This window comes from Saccopteryx leptura, chromosome 2 (assembly GCF_036850995.1).
Source record: "Saccopteryx leptura isolate mSacLep1 chromosome 2, mSacLep1_pri_phased_curated, whole genome shotgun sequence".
Taxonomy (NCBI): Eukaryota; Metazoa; Chordata; class Mammalia; order Chiroptera; family Emballonuridae; genus Saccopteryx; species Saccopteryx leptura.
Genome location: NC_089504.1, coordinates 243,880,643 through 243,903,428, shown reverse-complemented (window position 1 = coordinate 243,903,428; position 22,786 = coordinate 243,880,643). Strand labels below are relative to the sequence as shown.

General features: G+C 44.6%; 2 protein-coding genes across 11 annotated transcripts in view; one reads left to right on the top strand and one right to left on the bottom strand.

Moving 5' to 3' along the window:
* The window catches only part of BRAP (BRCA1 associated protein), a 34,962-nt gene extending 18,752 nt beyond the window's left edge, over positions 1–16,210 (bottom strand). The window contains exons 1-6 of the mRNA XM_066370898.1: positions 15,954–16,210; positions 13,703–13,864; positions 12,427–12,625; positions 11,068–11,257; positions 5,580–5,693; positions 3,306–3,454 (exon numbers count right to left, since the gene is read on the bottom strand). Of these exons, the coding sequence (XP_066226995.1) occupies positions 3,306–3,454; positions 5,580–5,693; positions 11,068–11,257; positions 12,427–12,625; positions 13,703–13,864; positions 15,954–16,035 (896 nt within the window). The 5' untranslated portion in view covers positions 16,036–16,210. The remainder of the gene's footprint in view (positions 1–3,305; positions 3,455–5,579; positions 5,694–11,067; positions 11,258–12,426; positions 12,626–13,702; positions 13,865–15,953) is intronic.
* Positions 16,211–16,264: 54 nt separating this feature from the next.
* The window catches only part of ACAD10 (acyl-CoA dehydrogenase family member 10), a 51,587-nt gene continuing 45,065 nt past the window's right edge, over positions 16,265–22,786 (top strand). For 2 of the 10 annotated variants that reach the window (XM_066370892.1, XM_066370883.1), the window contains exons 1-3: positions 16,359–16,677; positions 20,872–21,052; positions 22,037–22,240. In XM_066370892.1, coding sequence (XP_066226989.1) covers positions 22,054–22,240 — 187 coding nt within the window. In that variant the 5' untranslated portion in view covers positions 16,359–16,677; positions 20,872–21,052; positions 22,037–22,053. The other 8 variants (XM_066370886.1, XM_066370891.1, XM_066370885.1 and 5 more) reach the window with 8 other exon arrangements.

Below are 22,786 nucleotides of genomic sequence, written 5' to 3'. Positions count from 1 at the left end.
GGAGAGAGAGATGGGGGGAGGAGCAGGAAGCATCAACTCCCATATGTGCCTTGACCAGGCAAGCCCAGGGTTTTGAACCGGCGACCTCAGCATTTCCAGGTCGACGCTTTATCCACTGCGCTACCACAGGTCAGGCCAGTATTTTTTGTCAGATAAGCAAAAATGATACCAAGTGAATTATATATAGTTGAGGCAAACTGAATTGGCAACAAGAATACTCAAGATACAACTAGTATCAGTTTGTTACCCAATTGCACAAATAAAACCAAGAAAAGGAAATCAGTAAGAAAAACACTAAGCTCTTGTCATAAATTAAGGAACAGTCTGTCTGTGTTTCCTAAGAGAAAGTTAAAGGATCTAGTCTGTTTCTTTCTTTAGTATCAAGAAAAGACAGAGACAACTTGAAGAAAGAACAAAAGGGCAGCTGGTAAGCAGCAGGCATCTTGTCAAAGCTAGAAAGTAGTTCTCTGTCATCCCTTTGATCCTGTGGTGGCTGCAGTGTGGCTGAATAAAACAACTAATTCTGAAATAGAATTTTCTCTGTTGTGCCAGAACGGTCTTTCTGGAATGTAAGTATGATCCTGAGAATAAAAAAGTAAAATAAACTTGTTTGTATTATACAACTAACACTCTATGATGTATCATCTCATCTTTCTAAAAATAATAATAATAATAATTAATAGTTTATTCAATTCTTCCTGCTCTCCCCTTCAAAAATAATTGTGGGCCCTGGCCGGTTGGCTCAGTGGTAGAGCGTCGGCCTGGCGTGCAGGGGTCCTGGGTTCGATTCCCGGCCAGGGCACACAGGAGAGGCGCCCATCTGCTTCTCCACCCCTCCCCCTCTCCTTCCTCTCTGTCTCTCTCTTCCCCTCTCGCAGCGAGGCTCCATTGGAGCAAAGATGGCCCAGGCGCTGGGGATGGCTCCTTGGCCTCTGCCCCAGGCGCTAGAGTGGCTCTGGTCACGACAGAGCGACGCCCCGGAGGGGCAGAGCATCGCCCCCTGGTGGGCGTGCTGGGTGGATCCCGGTCGGGCACATGCGGGAGTCTGTCTCTCCCCGTTTCCAGCTTTGGAAAAATAAAAAAATAAAAAAAATAAAAAAGATTGTGAATTGTCATCTAATTTTCTTGAGGAAGTATTTGGGGAAACCTTCCCGGAATGCCCTTCCCTGACACCTCCATTTGTCAAAAAACAAAACAAAACAAAAAAACACCCTTTAAGACCTGGTATCCATGCTGCCTTCTCCAGCAGCCTGTCCTGACCACCTTCATGGGGGAACCCTCACTATCTCCTCCAATCTCTCCCTCTCTCCCTGCACTGTACGCATTTCTTACGTGGGGAAAGCCCCTTAGCAGACTGCACTGTCCTGAGGAGGATCTGTTTCTGATTCTCTCCCTGCTATACTGTGCATATACTAAGGCTCAGAAGTTGCTGAAGAAACTGCCTTCACCTCTGTTAGGAGGTTGAATTCTAGTCCCAGTTCTGGCATTCTCTAGCTGAGACACTATCATTTCTGGACCTCAGGAAACTTCTCACTTTAAAATGCTATGGTTCTATCACTTTTTGGCCTTTGGGCTAAGATCAAGTGTAAAATGCTATGGTTCTATGGCAATTAACCTGTACTGAAACTAAATTCAGAGTGGCAGGGAACAAAGAAGTGTCCAGAACTTACACAGTATAGCAGTTGGACACAAGATAATAAACAAGCACTTCACAGAATGCACATAACTGCGTGGCTTTATTCAAAGCAAAGTTAAACCTGGACAATTCTCGCAAATGACACCACAGAATTAACTGAGGACTCTACAGAATTGGGGCAAGATTCTTTTCCAGCTAAAAAAAAGCAACAGAAAACCTCAAGTTTATTTATTTGCTCAAGAATATTTTCTGAGCTCCTATTATGTACCAGGTCTCCGGCTAGGTGTGAAGGGCATATCAAGTGAACAAGTCAGACCAGGTCCCTGCTCTGTGAAACCTGGCATTCATCTAGTCACTGCAGAGAACAGATTCCTATGAACTTTCACCCCTCCTAACTTCTGGGCTTTAGGTGTCCCTCCCCCCCCCTTCCTGTGATTACCCCACCTACTCCCCTGCACTGCCTTCTCTCAGGTTCCCCCTTCATCCTGGGTAACTCCTCCTCTTCCTCCTTCAGAAGTCACTCCCCAGACAGCTCTGGCTGTGTCAGAGCCTAGTTCTCCAGTCACAATGCTGCCTACTGCTCCTCTGTAACCCCTATTACAGCTATGACTTCACATTTATATAATTATTTGATTCTGCCTCTTTCTCTCTATACTGGAAAACCCATGAGGCCAAGGTCTGATCTGCCTTTCTAGCTAAGTCCCACAGTGCAGTTTGCAAAGGGAGCAACAATGCTTGATTTAAAAAAAAAAAAGGAATAGGTTCTTTATCTGCACAACCCCACCGTACAAGTAAGGCCTCTGCTGCACAGGGAAACAGGACACTGCAGGTACATGAGCACCTCATACTCAGTGACTGCTATTACTACTGGCCACTGAGCCATCAGCATGCGTCATGTTTATTAGCAGTGATACATCTTAGATATCAGATTGGTACAGGCCAGTGGATAAGGAAGCTGAAGTAAATCAAGTATAGGAGCCTGACCAGGCGGTGGCGCAGTGGATAGAGCGTTGGACTGGGATGCAGAGGACCCAGGTTCAAGACCCTGAGGTCGCCAGCTTGAGCGCAGGCTCATCTGGTTTGAGCAAAAGCCCACCAGCTTGAACCCAAGGTCGCTGGCTCCAGCAAGGGGTTGCTCGGTCTGCTGAAGGCCTGCGGTCAAGGCACATATGAGAAAGCAATCAATAAACAACTAAGGTGTTGCAACGCGCAATGAAAAACTAATGATTGATGCTTCTCATCTCTTTCCATTCCTGTCTGTCTGTCCCTGTCCATCCCTCTCTCTGACTCACTCTCTGTCTCTATAAAAAATAAATTAAAATAATAAATAATCAAGTACAGGAAATAAACAAGCTTTTAGACCTAGGTTTAATTTTAGTTTAAGAGCCTCAAAGCTAAGCTTCACTCTATTTTTTTTCCTCATTCTTGGGCTACTGGGAGGAAACAAATCTACTGCCTTGGGAAATTCCACAAGGATCCAGAATCAGCATATTAAAAAGGAATTTGTCTAAGAATGCTGACTGCCATGTGAACTTGGGAAAGCAAAAATGAAAAGTGGAAGGTCCTTCCATGTGAACCCAGATCCAAAAAGTAAAATACTTGGAAAGGTTCGTTTTGGTGGTGGCTACTGTTAATTCCGGGGAAGGGTGGGTTTTGGCAGGGTACTCACGTCGTGTCGTCCCAGCGCTGCAGACACTGGCTGTGGAAGCTGTGGTTACACAACGTGGTGAGGATGCCGTTCACAGACTCGTCCATGCGCTCCAGACACACCGTGCACTTGGGCAGCTCGGTCAAGTCCATCACGGGGAGGCTGGCACCCTAGAGTGAGCACCTCACATAAGCCTCACTCTTCACCCACAGGTTCTAATTTTTTAAGAACTAGTTTTCCTGTTGCTTTTTGACTTCTGGCAGGATGTTCTCAATGTTATTGCTCTGTGCAAACAATTTTAATTGGCCAGATTTTTATTCAGGCCAATTGAATGAAAACTGACTGAGCACTTCCTACGTCCCCGGCACGGTGCTAGGACTGGGGATGCAGAGGTGAACAAAGCAGACGAAAACCCCTGCCCTCCTGGCGCTGACATTCTAGGAAGGCAGACTGCTGCCAACCTTACCAGAGAGGCTGAAATGTTACTGGACCCCTCACTCTAACTCTTGAGGCCTATGACCACAACAGAATGCAACTGAAGAAAAGCAGAACAGGGATGGATCTGAATGACTGTTCACAGAGTAAATGAAAGCTTAACACTTTCTAGTAAGTGATAATAATATCAACAACACTGGTTTTATTTATTTACTTATTCATTTAATTCATACTTGGAGAATGCCTAGTCTGTGTGCCAGATGCTGTTCTAGGTATGGAACATGGGGAGTAAAAACAGATTCAGTGACTCAAAAACAAAAACAACAACAACAAAGCCAGCCCTGCCCCATAGAGCTGACAATCTAGTAGAGAGACAAAAATCAAGTTTAAAAAAAGTGAAACTGCCAAGAGTCGTAAGTACTATGAAAAAGAAATACAGGAAGTTATAACAGGATGTGAAATAGGGGACATGATGATGTAGGTGGTCAAGAAAGGCACCCCTAGGGCAGTAATATTTACCTGACACCTGCCAACTGTAAGATGAGTAGGAATTAAGTACTTGGGGCAAACTTTTTTTTTTTTTTTTTGACAGAGACAGAGAGAGAGTCAGAGGGAGGGACAGATAGGGACAGACAGAAAGGGAGAGAGATGAGAAGCATCAATTCTTTGTTGCAGCACCTTAGTTATTCATTGATTGCTTGCTCATATATGCCTTGATTGGGAACTTTAGCAGAGCGAGTGACCCCTTGCTCGAGCCAGCGACTCTGGGCACAAGCTAGAAACCTTGGGCTTCACGCCAGACATGTCTATGATCCCAAACTCAAGCCAGTGACCCCACGCTCAAGCCGGCGACCTTGGGGTTTCAAACATGGTTCCTCTGCGTCCCAGTCAACGCTCTATCCACTGTGACACTGCCTGTTCAGGCAGGGGGCAAATATTTTTCAATGGAGCTACAGAAAACAGAGTAAAAACCCTCATGCACTCAGTCAAGAAAGTAGTGCCCAATTTCTCTGTAAGACTTCAAAATGGAGCCACAGCTAGAGAAATTACAAGTCGTGGAATCCTCAGTAATATAAAAGTTGTGGCTATCTTGACACTTGGCTACTTCATTAATTATGTTGGCTCAATTAAAGCAGATTATTTTTAAGGGAAGAAAAAAAGATGAACAGGAATTATTGAGGCATGCACCTAAAGACATGCCGAGAAAAGTCACAGAATCAATGGTCCCTGAAGTGTACATATCTACAGGACACCTCACGTTCTTTTAGAGAAAAGAATCTCTAAAACTGAGGCCCTGGGTGCCTGGCACAAAAGAAGCCTAATTTTACCACTTATCAATTTTTATTTTACCTAATCCAATGATAGAACAAAGTAATAAGAACTTCCATCAAGCTGATTTCAAGGTATAACGACATTTAGGTCTATTTTAAAGAAAAAGAAATCTTAAAAATATAACAGCTGAATCTACTACTTTGATTCAAGTGAGCACACACTGCAGGAAAGGTTCCGATGGGGGGGGTAGTACATTAGAATAATTACAAATTTTTATATAAATTTCTTGGCAATTTTAAAAAATTGATAAAAGTCAGCATTTTAAAATGCACAATTCAGTGGATTTTTTAGTATATTCACAAGTTTGAGCTACCATCACCACTACCTAATTCTAGATAATTTCTCTCACCCTATAAAGACACCTGGTACTCAACAGCAGTTACTCTCCATTCTCTCTTCCCCCAGCTTCTGGCAACCATTTTAAGCTTTCCGTCTCTGTGGATTGGCCTATTCTGGACATCTTCATAGGTATCTTAATGTTCAATTTTATACCACTCTGATAGGTGTATAAGAATTATTCACACTTACATCTTCAGATTTCAGTACTTCAGCCCTTTCCACATAGACCAGCTGGCAAACATCATCTTCTATGGAGTTGAACTGGCGGCCATTGCATGCCATGTAAAAACTATCTGCATCAGCCTAGGTACACCAATGGGGAAAAGAAAAAAATTAAGAGAGATATCCTGAAAACATGCTTTACATTCAAGATGCATAGCTTCAATTACTACCTTCATCAGCTTTTAAACTTATACTTAAGAGAAAGAGAGCAACAGCCAACCGTAACATCTATGGAAGTAGAAAGCAGGTTCATAGGCTAATCGAACTCTACAGGTTCATCCGACATCTCTGCAATATTTCCTGATGTGTGACAATTTACTGGAACTAGCAGAAGTTACTGAAGTGCAATAAGCTGACAGCTAGTATAATTATAATATTCAACTAGTAACAGTCAACATTTCCTTTGATAGCAGTATTTTTTCCTCTAGTCAGCACTTTTGCAGCAGTTAAAAGTAAACACTTTTGCAAAGCTTGGAACCAAATCATAACTGACGACTGTCAGGGAATAGTCTTTTAAAAAAAATGTCAACATCTGTGTTTGAAAAAATAAAGGACCAGTGGAACTGGTATGGAGTGAGAAGCTAATTCCTTTTCAATAAAACAAGTAATAATAATACATGATAGATAATGATTCAGTTAGAGTTAAACAACCTAATATGTAATACAAAAAGCAAAACTCTTAGCCAAAATCAAGATGGAGGCTTTGAAATATTAAGAGTCTCCTTCCCTTGGAGTAGAAGAAGGATGGGATCAGAAGAAACACTCCTGTGCAAAGGCACATGTACATTTGTGAATGTGGGTACAAGTAAATCACACCTTTTAGACTAGCCTTCATAGAAAGTAACAAAGAAATGATTTCAGTTTTTAAACTCAATTTTTAGAGGCAGCTGAGAGGTCAAGTCTCGTCTGGATTTCACTCTCACATAGCCATTAGCCCAAAAACTCAGAAAGTTGTGTGCTTTGGCGCTATCAATTGTAGACAGGCTGCTTGTGGGGAGGAAGAGTGTTCTGCAAAAGGAAATTCCGCACCGTTAACATCCAGGAAGAGAGTCAAATCTGTACCAGGCAAAACTGTCCCCTAGGCCTACCGTCATGGGGTCCTGACTCTTTTTTTTTGGGGGGGGGGGTCCTGACTCTTAACAGCAAAAATCTGTAAGCTTTTCAGCAGCTTTTCATTTCACTCTGACGATGTAATCAAGTGTGGATTCTTGATTATTTATGCTTTCTTGAGATGAGCAAGGGAGCTAAACAGCTGAGGAAGGATGGCCAATTCTGAACAGTTATATTTGTTTCATCTCCAGGAACCAGAAAATTGAACGCCCTCCTGCCTTCCTGTATCCTGATGCATTCCTAAAGTCACAGTATAACTTTGTAAGCACATCTCTTTTATAACACCTCCAGCATAAAGATGAGGCCAAAAGAAATTCAGGAAATTATAAAAGATGTAGAGAAGGCCCATTAGTTTTTTGTTTTTTTAAAGTGAGAGACAGACAGAGACAGAAAGGGAGACAGAGATGAGGGGCATCAACTCGTCGTTGCAGCACTTTAGTTGTTCATTGATTGCTGCTCATATGAGCCTTGATGAGAGGGCTCTCGCTGAGCCAGTGACCCCTTGCTCAAGCCAGCGACCACGGGATCACATCTATGATCCCACGCACGACCTGGTGAGCCTGTGCTCAAGCCAGATGAACCTGCACTAAAGCCAGCGACCTGTGTCCCAGGTTGGCGCTCTATCCACTGTACCACCACCAGTCAGGAAAGGCCCATTAGTTCTTTTTTTTTTACAGAGACAGAGAGAGAGAGAGGAAAGGATAGACAGGGACAGACAGACAGGAACGGAGATGAGAAGCATCAATCATTAGTTTTTCATTGCACATTGCGACACCTTAGTTGTTCATTGATTGCTTTCTCATATGTGCCTTGACCGTGGGCCTTCAGCAGACCGAGTAACCCCTTGCTCGAGCCAGCAACCTGGGGTCCAAGCTGGTGAGCTTTAGCTCAAACCAGATGAGCCCATGCTCAAGCTGACGACCTCGGGGTCTCGAACCTGGGTCCTCCGCATCCCAGTCCGATGCTCTATCCACTGCACCACCGCTTGGTCAGGCAAGGCCCATTAGTTCTTTTTTAAAAAAATATTTTATTGATTGATTTTTGGAGAGAGAGAGAGAGAGAGAGAGAGAGAGAGAGGAGGAGGAAGCATCAACTCCCATATGTGCCTTGACTAGGCAAACCCAAGGTTTTGAACCGGCAACCTCAGTGTTCCAGGTCGACGCTTTATCCCACTGCGCCACCACAGGTCAGGCTAGGCCCACTAGTTCTTAATAAAAATTCTCTGGTGAGAAAGAGAAAAGAATAAGAATATAGTTAGCTGCCCAGACTATGTAGTCAGGCAGGCTGCCTGGGTTTGATCCTAACTCTGACCCTGTTAGTCGTGTAGCTTTAGGCAAGTGTCTTAGCCATGCTTGTTTCCTCAATTATAAAAGTAACATAACATCTACCGCATCGGTTTGTTGAGGACTAAGAAGCTAATGCATAAGAAGCACTCAGCACAGGCCCGATACTTAGTGAGTGTCCAACATTTGGTAGGTATTCAGTCTATTATTCACTTTAGGGCCCAAAATTAATTTAACAACCATCAAGTCTTACACCAGGAGAGTTTTTAGGCCTTAGAAAATCCCTGATAGGATGAGCCTCAGACCCTAAGATTCAGCATTAGCAATAAATAATACAACTTACGATATTAAGGTCAAGGTTCCTATCCCCATAGGAAAGAGCATGCAGGAAGCTGTTTCAAAGTCTCGGAAAACAACTGCCAATTTGAGTGACCTGCACTTGTCAAAAGACAGGTGAACAGTGTACGAGTACAAAAGAAAACCTATTAAAAGTAACAGAACTCCTGTGGCATATACACTACAAAGCACCTGTTACAGGAAAATGGTTTATTAGACTTCAGCTATCGAATAAGTCTATACGTTAAACATTTCCCCCAATCTGTTTCTGTGACTTTTCCTGTGTTATTCACCGAATGCCCTTCATTGTTAAGCAGCAGTAACTAAATTATTGCCATTACACGATTTCTTGCCGACAGTGACTATCTTCCCTTTCCTATACTTTCATCCTATTCCTACTGGAAGAGGGGTACAACCTAAAGATTAAAAGTGAGAGCTCAATTCCAACTCAGTCACTTATTTCTAGCTGTAGTCAGTGTCCTCATTTGTAAAACAAGAATAACGACAGTACTTGTCTACTTCAAAGGGTTGTAGTGCAGATTAAATGAAATAAGGCAGGTAAGCATTTAGCACAGTGAATAGTATAAAGTAAGTAGTTAATAAAGCTTGCATGTTATCACCCTTATTGTTACACCTGCTGCCAAATTGAAAAGGTTTAGCATGTCTTTTGCACATTGTTTGCAAAGCTCTCCAGTGACTCTGGAAGGTCTCTTGACAGTGAAAGTAGTTGTTTAAGTGCTTTTCCATTCTCAACTTGTGAAGTCTAGTCTCCAGGATAGTTGAAACACTTGTTTTAAATGTCTCCTTCAATGTGAGGGTGCTTCGAAAGGGTAAAGAAAATAATTGTGAACCTTCTTGTACACTGAACTCCATGCTAAGGGCTCTCTTTCTGTGGGCCATGGCACAGTTACACATATAATCCAACTCACACTTCTAATTTCCTTCCCATGGCCAATAAATGGCTGCTACTGCTGTCAACTATGGACTTCTATAATAAGGGAGAAGGAAACAACAAGTGGGCCTTGTGTCATGGGCTCCTTTACACCCACAAATCTCAGTGACCAGCCAGAAACAATGGCAAATGATCCTACAGTAGGCACACCCAAGTTTATCAATCTGCAGATTGGAACAGTTTATCTGGGGTAAATTCAGGTAAGCTGTTTATCAATGAGGTGAGACACAAGTAATTTTTGACAAAGCTGCATTTTACTGAGTGGATAGATATAAAAATGCTATTTAGGCCCTGGCCGGTTGGCTCAGCGGTAGAGCGTCGGCCTAGCGTGTGGGGGACCCGGGTTCGATTCCCGGCCAGGGCACACAGGAGAAGCGCCCATTTGCTTCTCCACCCCTCCGCCACGCTTTCCTCTCTGTCTCTCTCTTCCCCTCCCGCGGCCAGGGCTCCATTGGAGCGGGGATGGCCCGGGCGCTGGGGATGGCTCTGTGGCCTCTGCCTCAGGCGCTAGAGTGGCTCTGGTGGCAACATGGCGACGCCCAGGATGGGCAGGGCATCGCCCCCTGGTGGGCAGAGCATCGCCCCATGGTGGGCGTGCTGGGTGGATCCCGGTCGGGTGCATGCGGGAGTCTGTCTGACTGTCTCTCCCTGTTTCCAGCTTCAGAAAAATGGAAAAAAAAAAAATGCTATTTACTGAATGAAAATAAATAAATGGAATGAAACTGACAGATAAGGTAGCTGGATAATACCTAAAGCTTACCTCATTTTTATATTCATATAGAAATACGCATACTCAAAATGAACATGAAAAACTACGAGAATATCATTCTAACATCTTTAGAACTGAGACCCTTGGAAAATATTGCTGAATGCAACTAGTAAACTGAAGTGGACGGAGACCTCCTTCATATATCAAATTATGTGTTATAATGCACAAGTACTTTTAAAAACCGACAATATCGCCTGACCAGGCAGTGGTGCAGTGGATAGAGCATCGGACTGGGATGCAGAGGACCCAGATTCAAGGCCCTGAGGTTGCCAACTTGAGCGCTAGCTCATCTGGTTTGAGCAAAGCTCACCAGCTTGGACCCAAGGTTGCTGGCCTGAGAGAGGGGTTACTCGGTCTGCTGTAGCCCCACGGTCAAGGCACATATGAGAAAGCAATCAATGAACTACTAAGGTGTTGCAACAAAAAACTGATGATTGATGTTTCTCATCTCTCTCCGTTCCTGTCTGTCTGTCCCTATCTATTTCTCTGACACTCTCTCTGTCCCTGTAAAAAACAAAAACAAAAAAACTGTTAATATCGCCACTCAGTGTTTGTCTGTTGCAGTGATTTCCAATCAGAATTCTAAAGCATCTTTAGTACTTTAAAGAATGTCAGAAAAACCCCTTATCACCAAAACAAACAAATAACTATATTCTAAAATGTTCCAAAGAAAGTCTTTTAAAAAGAGAATGAAAGAAGCAGGGGAACAGTATTTTATGGCAAATAATTGGTGTCAATTTTTAAAAGTTTGGAAACTACTGTTCTACTGGGTTACTATTGGATAAACAAACAAACACAACCCAAATTTCATACCAATCTTATTTATGAAAAAGTACAGGTATGAATTAGAATTTAGTGTCTGCCTATGAATTCAGAATTATTTCTAGAATTACAATACCCTAGAATCTAAAGTTCAAAATGTTGTAAATCATACACAGCTAGTATCATACAGTTTCAAAAACACAGTTTCTGTGGCAAAGAAATTTCTAACATCTTAACTTTTACCTGTGCACTAAACTTTATCAGCACCATATATTGATTTGGAGTAGAGTCTCTGATGATTTTCATTTGTTCAATTACTTCATTAAATGGGGCGACAAACTTCATAAGGTCATGACTGGTCATTGTAGCAGGGACTGTTAGAATACACAGCATGGCACTGCGCCTCACGTCTTCTTTTAAGGATGTCATCTTACTAATAAGACAATAATTAGACTGTCTTGAATAGATGAGGTATGGTTAGTTCACACAATACTAATTAGACAACCTTTATGTCTAAAAAATAGGAAAAAACAAGAACTTTTAATACTTCACAAATCAATTTAAACAGCTTATTATTTTACCTGAATATCCACATTACATGGGTAAATGCAGAATCCCTTAAACATATCTGCAATGGAGTTTAAGGTAAACTTCGAAATGTTCTACATTACACCAAGTACTGAAATTTTTAATCTTCAGTTAAAGGCTTGTTATGGTTACAAATCTGCATTAAGCAAATTTGAAGTTCGTGTTTTATTTTCATTAGCTTTTTAAATAATAATCTCTCATTATGTAACTTAGAAGCACAATTATAACTGTAGACTTTTCTAAAGAGTCTAAAAAGAAAAGAAAGAGCTCTAAATATATGAAAGACAATTCTGAACCATGAGGCTGTGACTCTGAAGATTACACAAAGTGTTGCTGGGTTGAATAACTAGAATAGAGAGGGGGAGAAAAATCCTCCCATAAAACAATTTGCTTTTGAAATGCTGCAAACCCATTTCAACAGCTGTGAGTCCAAATGGCTATCTGAGTGTACACTGTTTCCTGGTGGGAATTTAGCAAACAAATTAGAACAAGTTGGGCCTTTAAAGAGATTAGCTGCCAATTATCACAGGAGCTGATCGCCTAGCTTATAGATTATCTAACCAAATGCCTCCTTTCTTTTAGCCCCCTGCAAGCTTTGCTTGGACACACAAAAAACAGGCATAAAGAGGTGATAAAATTGCAATCCATTACCTGATTTCTTAGTTTCTTTCATAAAGATTTAGTGGGGATACAAGACTACTGCAATGTTATGAATCATCTACAATTTTTGTTTTCTATTCTCTTTCAATTTTTCAATCATCTTGCATGCCTACCTTCTCAGGGAATATTTTCTTAAGAAGTCTATCTACATGTTTCATTAGGAGAAGCTCTAATACAATCTACAAGATTAGCGAAATGTAAAACATTTAAGAATTGTCAATAAGAGGAACACACAATATATGAAAGTACTGTCTTTTTGAAGCTTAAAACATCTACTTCCTTTCAGGACAAAAGATTTTTCTCTTTCCTAAAGCAAAGCATAGACCAACTTAAAAGGGAAAAGGTTTTTCTTACTTTGTTTTATATAGATGCATAATACCATGAACTATTTCAACTGACGGATTTCCACTGAAGAATGAAATCTGATCTGGAAGCTGTTTGGATGGGGAATCGGGAGCAGCATTTATGCTTTCATTACTTTGATCTTTACTTCTCTGTGCAGTGGGGGATGCTTCTGAAGACTTTCTTTCTTCCATCGTAGCTTTCAGTTCATCTTTCACAAATCAAAAATTAGTAGGTTATAAACTGATGGGAAATATGCTGAAAGGTTCTAATTGAATTAAAATTTTGAGTCAGAAGAATAAACTCTGACAGAGGAATTGTAATGTGCTGCATTAAGAACACAGGCCCTGGCCGGTTGGCTCAGTGGTAGAGTGTTGGCCTGGCATGCGGGAGTCCTGGGTTCGATTCCCAGCCAGGGCACACAGGAGAGGCGCCATCTGCTTCTCCACCCCTCCCTCTCTCCTTCCTCTCTGTCTCTCTCTTCCCCTCCCTCAGCCAAGGCTCCACTGGAGCGAAAGTTGGCCTGGGCGCTGAGGATGGCTCTGTGGCCTCTGCCTCAGGCGCTAGAATGGCTCTGGATGCAACAGAGCGATGCACCAGATGGGCAGAGCGTCGCCCTCTGGTGGTGGATGTGCCGGGTGAATCCCTGTCGGGCGCATGCGGGAGTCTGTCTGACTGCCTCCCTGTTTCCAACTTCAGAAGAATACAAAAAAAAAAAAAGAGAACTATATTCACAGAACAGCTGTGTTTTGGGGGCACCGCAATCAACTTGAAAGTGCTTTGTCCCACAAAAATCTCATTAGCACCCTCAGAAACTCAAGGGTGGCTCCTACATTTAGCAGCACCAAAATAAAAGCAGGTGCCTTACATCCTGCATTTTTAAGTGGGACAAGCATCCAGAGCTATTAAGTTTGAAAACTAACCCTACCAGTTCTAACCGCCTCCATGTTGGAGATGTAGGATCCATCCACACATCCACTTCCCTGGTTGGAATAAGCTGGCAGAGCAAAGGGAGACACAGCATGCTCATCTGGATTCATTCATGATCTGCCACTGACCTAGGTGTCAGTAGCTCTCTTCACTGAACAGAGTTGTCAACCCAGCTTGTTAGGATCAAGGTAGGAGAAATATTTGGGGAAGGTGAAATGTGGCCTGACAATCTCACACAAGGCACGGTCAGTGAAAAATAAAAGTATGCTAGAGGTCAAAATCACAGGCTCATTGACCAACATGTGTAAAACAGGCAACCGGGGGCTTATGTAACAAAAGAGGGTTTCAGAAAGCATACCTGGGTTGGACTTCATGGTCTCAATAATCACATCTGTCATTTCTCGACGGCCAAGATGCTGATGTATGATTGCTGCTTTCTCCCCTGGTGACTTCCCTTCTAAACAGGCTACAGCTGAAGCCAGTGTCTTCTTTTTAATCTCCTCATCAGACATTTCCCCGGCTAAAGAACACATGAATGATTAATACCTGACAATAAAACAGGCTCCTCTCTACTCTTAATGTACCCGCTGAAAGGTTTCCCCTTTCTCTCTGCTGATATTAAGATGCTTTGCAGTGTCCATCGTACTTACTTCTGGTTCTCCTGCAGTGCCCAGCATACAGTTAATAAACAAGTGGTACAAAAATTTAGACATGCAGGACTGTTCTATTGAACTTACTCACTTTCAAGCAATTCAAGGAGAGTAATAACTGAAAGGTTTGACAGTGATTATGTCCAGATAAACCATTCTTCTTTTTTTTTTAAACCATCCTTTTTATAATACCTAATAAAGTGCCCAAAATGAAGGAATCAAATTATTGTCATTAGCAAAAAAAACCTTCAAAAATCCTTGAGGTAGTCTTCTTACACACCTGGTGTTGTACTCATGCTATGGTTCATATCATGCAAATCATCAATGAAACAAACACACAAAAATGGACCTGGCAAGTTGGCTCAACAGTAGAGCTTTGGTCCGGCATGTGAATGTCCCGGGTTCAATTCCCAGTCAGAGCACATAGGAGAAGCAACCATGTGCTTCTCCACCCCTCCCCTCTCCTTTCTCTTTCTTGCTCTCTTTCTCCCCATCCCACAGCCTTGGCTTGGTTGGAGCAAGTTGGCCAACCAAGGCACTGATGATGGCTCCATGACCTTGCCTCAGGTACTAAAATAGTTCAATTGCCAAGTTACAGAGCATCAGCCCTAGACAGACAGAGCATGCCCCATAGGGGCTTGCCAGGTGGATCCCAGTAGGGGCACATGCGGGAGTCTGTCTCTTTGCCTCCCTGCTTCTCATTTAAGAAAAATGAAAAAAATAAATAAATAAACACACAAAAATGCTAAAGAAATTTGAGGACTCGACTAAAATATCTTTAATATTAGTTCTATCAGGGCAGAGACCAGGCCTGTTCTGCCCACCACTTACACGCCAATCCTAGCGCACACTAGAAGCTCTTTAAAGATTTATTGAATAAATGACTAAATGCATTGATGACTGACCCATGTAGAAGTGACTATGTGGCTAATGTAGATATGGTCGCCTTTCAGAACTCAGACATGGCTTTTAGCCCTTGAAAAAGACCCAGAACTCATTAAACCATATTTAACCTTTAAGTTGCAGCTCCAAAATTCACATACTCAGGTAGGTTTCCGACCACAGCATCCCCACCTGCCTCAGTCCCCCTCCCCAAACCAAACGGGCCTTCTTGCAATCCTTTTCCAAACAGTTTTTTCACAGCGCTTCTCACAGCTGTAGTTCTACATTTAGTCTGTAATTTATTCTTGTCTCTCTAAGCGCACTGCTGGTCCCATCCAAGCGGGGACCATGCCTGATTCTGCACACAAACGAGAGCTCTCGAAGATAGGGCGCATTCAGTAAGTACTTCCCGAACGAATGTTATTGTTAGGGAACTACCTGGGCCCCAGGGAACAGACCCAGCTGCATTCCCAACCTAAGGAGGTCATCTGGCGCCCAGGGCAGAGCTCCGGCTCTCCGGTCCAGCTCCCTGGGTTAGAATCCCAGGTCCACCACTTACTGATACTCGCAGGCAAGGCATCTACCTCGTCGCGGGGCTTCAGCTGCCCAGTCTGTGAAAAGGGGCACCCACCCATTTCACTGAATAGGGTTGTTGGGGAGACAAAAATGCGTCCAGTGCAGGGCTGGAAGACAGGAAGTACGCAAATGCTAGTTCTAATCATTGCCACTGTTACAGCGCGTCTAAACACGGGTTCATTCAACCGGGGGCCGTCAGCGTCGCTGGGAACCCATTTCCTGCCTTCGCGAAACCCGCGGAACGGACGGGACGCGCCAGGTGTGAAGAGCTCTGCGGACCGGCACCGGGCCAGAGGCGCCGGGGAGGGCTTCCCGGGAGGACACCTGGGAAGGCCTCCGACGGGAGGATGGGGCGAGGGGGACCACCCCCTCCCGGCTGCTTCCTGAGGCAGCGGCCCCCGCCGCGGCCTCTCCTGGCGCCCGTACTCTGGGGGGACGAGGCCCTCCCGCCCCGGGGCCCGGGCGCGGCTACGCGGAGGGCGACGAGGCCGCAGGACTCACCTGCGGCGCTGAAGCCGAAGCCGGCGGGGATGGGCGAGTGTTCTGCGAGCTCCAGTCGGATGACAACGAGTGACACACTCATAGGGCAGGCGCTGGCCGGCGCGGGCCCCGGCGGGCTCAGGAGAGGCTGGGGGACGAGCCGAGAGGCCGAGAGGCCCGAGGGGGGCAGCGCCGCCACCGCCTCAGCGCCGCAGCCGCCGCTTCAGCGTAGCAGCTTCTCTCACAACCCTCAGAGCCACAACAACCTTCACTTCCGCCTCCCGGCCGCCGTCGCCGGCACGCAGGGTTACGCATGCGCGGACTAGCGCGCCCCGATTGGCTAGGGTGGCAGCCACGTGACTGGCGTGGTGGTGTGGACTCTGAGTCCTCAGAACCGGATCTCGAAAGGTGGGGAAGGAGGTATGTTGTGGGTGTTGCGGGCACTCCTCCCCCACATTGAGCCAATCGGTGGGCTGAGCCCAGGCCAGAGTTAGTCTACCGGAGCCGCCTCGCTTTCAGACCACGCCAGCTGAAGCCCCGAGGTCTCTGAATTGTTGGAGGAACCCGCGTTTCCGGGGAAACCTTTCCTCTTTTTGTTGTTTAACTGCCAGTCCTAGTTCTAGGTAGAGTTGCTTTGTGTCAACCCCACTTTGCGGATGGGTCGCTGAGACTCGGGCGAATCCACCTCTCTGAGGACCGGTGGGAAGAGTAGGGACTCGATTGCAGTGATTCCGACTCTCCTAAGGTAGGGCGGTGGGCCGGTTAAGCGCAAAGTGCTGGACATAAATCTGGACACTGCTCCCCCGCCCCATCACTACACAGACGTTTATTGAGAGCCCAGGGCACTGTTGGGCTAGTGGGAGTAGTTTGGTGAATAAGATAAACATCCCTAACCTGTTCTTATGCAGTCGTCCTTGAGCACCAGTTGTGTGACCTTGATCTAAGTTTTGCATAAAATTGGAATACTATTCTCATACATCTGTGAGGATGAAATGAATAGAGCCTGGGGCTCTATACACATCAGTTTTTCTGAGATTCAGCATTCTTTCCAGTATGCCTTTAGTACATAGGTATTGAGAGCCACAATCTGTACATACGTGCATACATGACAGGCGCTATTCTAGGTGTGCCATAATGATGTCGAGATGTGTCACAGCTGGGCCTGAATATGTATAGATGTATAGACTATATATCCACATAACATGACCACATGACATGTGTATATATGTCTTGTAACTGTACCCTATGAAATATATTTCGGTATACACAGTTTATAACAGGGTTTCCCAACCTGCGTTGTTGACATTTTGGCTCTTGATCATTCTTCCTGGTGTATGTGTTTCCTATGCTTTCTAAGGTGTTTAACACCATTCCTGGCCTGACCCACTAGATACCAGTGGCATTCCCCAAGTGGTGACAACCAAAATGTCTCCAGACGTTGCCAAAGGTCCCCTTTAAGAATCACTGGTTTATGTGAGAGTACATATGCCATATGCACACAGTGTATGCATATAACATGAACCCTCTTGTGAACATTTTATAGTATATTACAGTAGTAAAGTAACATGTAAAGTTGAGTGCTTTACATGTTACCTCATGTAATAGTAATAATGACTTTATGAGACGGGTACTAAAATCATTCCCATTTTAGGCCCTGGCCGGTTGGATCAGTGGTAGAGCGTCGGCCTGGCGTGCAGGAGTCCCTGGTTCGATTCCAGGTCAGGGCACACAGGAGAAGCACCCATCTGCTTCTCCACCCCTCACCCTCTCCTTCCTCTCTGTCTCTCTCTTCCCCTCCCGCAGCCAAGGCTCCATTCAAGCAAAGCTGGCCCGGGCACTGAGGATGGCTCTGTGGCCTCTGCCTCAGGCGCTAGAATGGCTCTGGTTGCAAAAGAGTGATGCCCCAGGTGGGCAGAGCATCGCCCTCTTGTGGGCATGCCGGGTGGATCCCGGTCGGGCGCATGCGGGAGTCTGTCTGACTGCCTCCCCGTTTCCAACTTCAGAAAAATACAAAAAAAAAAAAATCATTCCCATTTTACAGACGAGAAACCTGAGACTCAGAAAGAGAGAGAAATTTGTTCAGGATCTCACTCTTAATAAGTGTCAGAGCTGGAAATCTGAACCCAGGCAATCTGATTCCAGAGCCAACATTCAATCTTTTTACTAGATCATCTTAATGTATGACAACATGCAGTGTGTATATGCATTTTTACGATAACATAGTTTCGATAGCAATCTATATTTTACTAATGTCATTCTGAGAGGCAGAGAGAAGGCAGATATAGTTTATAATACAGTAGGAAGATGCCTGTTTCAGAGGCCTAGAATTGTTAGCTGAGGAGTGGGCAAGTTGGTCTTGTTAACAGTACTTTGGGGCTGGCAACAACTAAACCTGTCCCCCTGTTTTCCTGTTTTCTGATTCATCCAGTTTATTCATCCTTCCCACTCATTAATACTGAGCATCTGCTATGTGTCTAGACACTGCTAGTTCCTAGAGGGTGGATATATACAAAAATAAGATAACCCCTGCCCTGACAAGTTTACAATTATAGGAGCAAATAGACACGAAAACAGTTACTGTGTAATGGGATTACCAACTGTTCTAGTGAAGTTATGGAGAAAAAGCAATGTGAATAAAAAAAAAAAAAAGGAGTTAACAGTCTGCCTGGAAAAAGAAAAAAAAGTTTCTCTCCCTCTGGAGCTGAGACTGTCATGTAATAGTGAGCGGAAGCTCACCAGGTCAGTAAGGCAGGGAAAGGTGGTTCAGTCCGTGGACATGGCAGGTCCCACAGCCTGGAGACATGAGAAATCACAGCATTTTCCTTCTCTGAACAAAGTGTTGGGAAGTGGCTAGAACAGAGCTGTCGTCTCTAAATGGAAAGAATAAGCAAGCTAGTCATGGGAGCACTGCCCACTCGTCCATTAGTTGGAGTATGTGGAGGACACTGTCCTCGGTAAGGATGAAAGTCAGTCCTTCAGGCCCCAGAGACACTTTTCATCTCTGTTGAGCCCTCACACGAAATGTGTTGATACTTTTAGGAGCTTATAAATAAATTTCTCCTTCCATGATAAACTTTCGCCTTGGCATATGAATGTAAGTAAAACTGAAAATGCAAATCAGCCTATAAGTTTTTTATTTCTTTTTTTTTTTTTTTATAGAGACAGAGAGAGAGTCAGAGAGAGGGATAGATAGGGACAGACAGGAACGGAGAGAAATGAGAAGCATCAATCATTAGTTTTTCATTGCGACACCTTAGTTGTTCATTGATTGCTTTCTCATATGTGCCTTGACGGGGGTGGGGGGGGGTTAAAGCGGACCGAGTGACCCCTTGCTTTAGCCAGCGACCTTGGGTCCAAAGCTGGTGAGCTTTGCTCAAACCAGATGAGCCCATGCTCAAACTGGTGAACTTGGGCTCTCGAACCTGGGTCCTCCGCATCCCAGTCCGATGCTCTATCCACTGCGCCACCGCCTGGTCAGGCTAAGTTTTTTATTTCAAAATTCACTCCCCAATTCAGTAAATTTCCAATTACATGAGAAACACATTTTATCATTTTGAAGATTTACTGCTTAAGAATCTTAACTTTGGCCTGACCTGTGGTGGCGCAGTGGATAAAGCGTGGACCTGGAAATGCTGAGGTCACCAGTTCAAAACCCTGGGCTTGCCTGGTCAAGGCACATATGGAGTTGATGCTTCCAGCTCCTCCCCCCTTCTCTCTCTCTGTCTCTCTCTCCTCTCTCTCCCTCTCTCTCTCCTCTCTAAAAATGAATAAATAAAAATAAAATAAAAGATTTAAAAAAAAAAAGAATCTTAACTTTGAATTCTTAGTTTATTGAATCCTTATGGTAGCACCAAAATGACTCGCTTAACTTGTAGGCTGTCTTACCAACGTGTTTTGCCCTAACTTGATTTTCAGTGAGATTTTCAACTAGAGAAATCACATAAAAAGCTTAAGGAGCCTGACCTGTGGTGGCGCAGTGGATAAAGCGTCGACCTGGAATGCTGAGGTCGCTGGTTCAAAACCCTGGGCTTGCCTGAGCAGGTGGTGGTGCAGTGGATAGAGCGTCAGACTGGGATGTGGAGGAACCAGGTTCAAGACCCCAAGGTCGCCAGCTTAAGCGTGGGCTCATCTGGTTTAAGCAAGGCTCACCAGCTTGAGCCCAAGGTCACTGGCTCGAGCAAGGGGTCACTCAGTCTGCTGTAGCCCCCCAGTCAAGGCACATATGAGAAATCAATCAATGAACGACTAAGGAACCGCAACAAAGAATTGATGTTTCTCATCTCTCTCCCTTCCTGTCTTTCTGCCCCTATCTGTCCCTCTTTCTGACTCTCTCTGTCTCTGCCACAAAAAAAACCCCAAAAAACAAAAAACCCTGGGCTTGCCTGGTCAAGGCACATATGGGAGCTGATGCTTCCTGCTCCTCCCTTCTTTCTCTCTCTCACACAAATTCTCTCTCTCTCTCTCTCTCCTGTCTAAAATGAATAAATAAAGTCTTTTTTAAAAAAAGCTTAAGGATTTTCATGAGGCACTGACTACAAATAGAATTTGCTTTAATTATTTTGTTTTTCCCCAGCTTTTTATCTGAGATCTATAGAAAAATTTAAAGAATAGTATAAGATCTCTCAATACCCTCATCATATACCTCTCACTTACACTGACTATGAACATTTTACCACATTTGATTTGTCTCTCTACATGTGTCTATAGTTATATATTTATATGTGTGTGTGTTATAAATGTGTATGTTTGTTTTTTTCCTGAACCTTTTGAAAATAAGTTTAGGAAAGAGGCACTGGAGAACAGTTAGGAGGCCACTGCAGGCATCTGAAGGGGGGATGAGGGTGTGATGGTGGCATCAGACGTGCTAGGAGAAGGTGCACACAGGGCATCTTGGGGACACACAGGAGAGACTCCTCATCTACCTTTTTTTTTTTTGTAGCCAGACGAGACTTCTGGAAGTGACAGGTACACTATGACCTAAACAACAGTTTGGAATTAGCCAGGTGACGGGTGAAAGGAAGCATCCCAGGCCAAGGAAACAGCATCCGAAACAACTGTAGCAGGAAAAGAGCATCATTGCTTGAGGAAGCTGTGTGAAGATTTGTGCCGCGATCGTCCAGGTTAAGTGTAAGAGCCGTGGGGGGGTGGAGGCAGATTTCAAAGGGTCTTTTAAGTCAGGTTAAGGAGGTTTTTAAAATTTTTTATTTATTTAAGAGAGAAACATCAGTTTGTTGTTCCACTTATTTATGCATTCATTGGTTGATTCTTGTATGTGCCCTGACCAAGTATCAAACCTTCAACCTTGCCTGACCTGTGGTGGCGCAGTGGATAAAGCGTCGACCTGGAAATGCTGAGGTCGCCGGTTCGAAACCCTGGGCTTGCCTGGTCAAGGCACATATGGGAGTTGATGCTTCCAGCTCCTCCCCCCCTTCTCTCTCTCTGTCTCTCCTCTCTCTCTCTGTCTCTCCCTCTCCTCTCTAAAATGAATAAATAAATAATAAAACAAAAAAACAAACAAAAAAAACCCCTGCAACCTTGGCGAATCCGGATGATGCTCTAACCAACTGAGCTTCCGGCTGGGGGCTTAAGGAAGTTTATCTTGAGGACAATGGGGAGCCATTAAAGTTTTTAAATGGGGTTAGGATGTGATTAAATTTGCACTTTTGAAAGATGACTCTGGTTGAAGAGTGAAGAGAGAATGGGCAGGAGCTATGAGAAGAGGCAAAGGGACCATTTAGGAGGCTGTTGCAGTGACCTGTGGGTGAGATAACAGCAGTGAGAGGGGAGAGGTTCTGGAGATGTTGGAAGTGACAGCCCAGGACGACTGGAGCTGAGGTGGCTGGTTGGAGGACGACGGAAGCAGGAGCGACCTCCAGTTCTCTAACATGGGCAGCTAGGGGATGGCGAAGCCCTTCACTGAGCTAAGGAACCCAGGAAAAGGAGTAGTACGGGAGGGCGGAGAGAGTGTTCAGTTCTGGTGGTGGTTTGAAGTGTTTGTTAGTGACCAGTGGAGGTGTCAAGTTGGCACCCCTGAGTGCCAGGACGGAGGTCTGGATTAGAGCAGTGAAGGTAAACTGTGCAAACTGTGCCCTGTGCCTTCCTAGGCAGCTTTGGCCTTAGCATGTGCTTAAGGCGGCTTCTCCAGTTCTCGCCTCTCCAGCGGGCCTGGCGGGCAGCCTTCCGGAAACACGGCCAGTGTGGGCACCAGGGAGCCTGGCGATGGACACATTCTGGAGGTGGCCCCTACAGAGCCGTCATTTTTGACATGGGTGGAGTTCTCATTCCTTCTCCAGGGAGAGTGGCTGCAGGTGAGCGCATCCTTGGGTTTCACCTGTGAAGACTGGGGTAGGAGCAGTGGTGGAGGCGGGGGAATGGAGGGTGGGGAGGGCAGGCGGGAACATTTCGGCAGCAGTGTGTCCAAGGGGGTAATATTCTGGCTATTAAATCAAACCCCAAGCACCACTTAGTGACTGTGTTGGGCAAATTATATAGCTTCTCTGCAGTCTTAGTTTCCTCATCATTAAATCAAGACTAATAGCCTTTACTTCGTTGGCGTCCAAGGAGAGTGAGACGAGGTGTTCACGCAAAGCACTTGCTTAGCACAGTGAGTGTTCGGTTCACCTCAAGTTCTCAACACGTGATGAGCTGTAGTGTTGTCGGTAGGATTTAACTGCCTTTCCCTGAGAACTGTGCTACTTCTGAAATTATGAATGCTGAAACGCCCCCACCTTTGATCACAACCTTCCCTATTCCACCAGCCTCCTCTAAACCTGCAAGAGCAAACCTCCAGTCTCTGATATATTTTTTTTAATTTTTATTTATTTATTCATTTTAGAGAGGAGAGGGAGAGACAG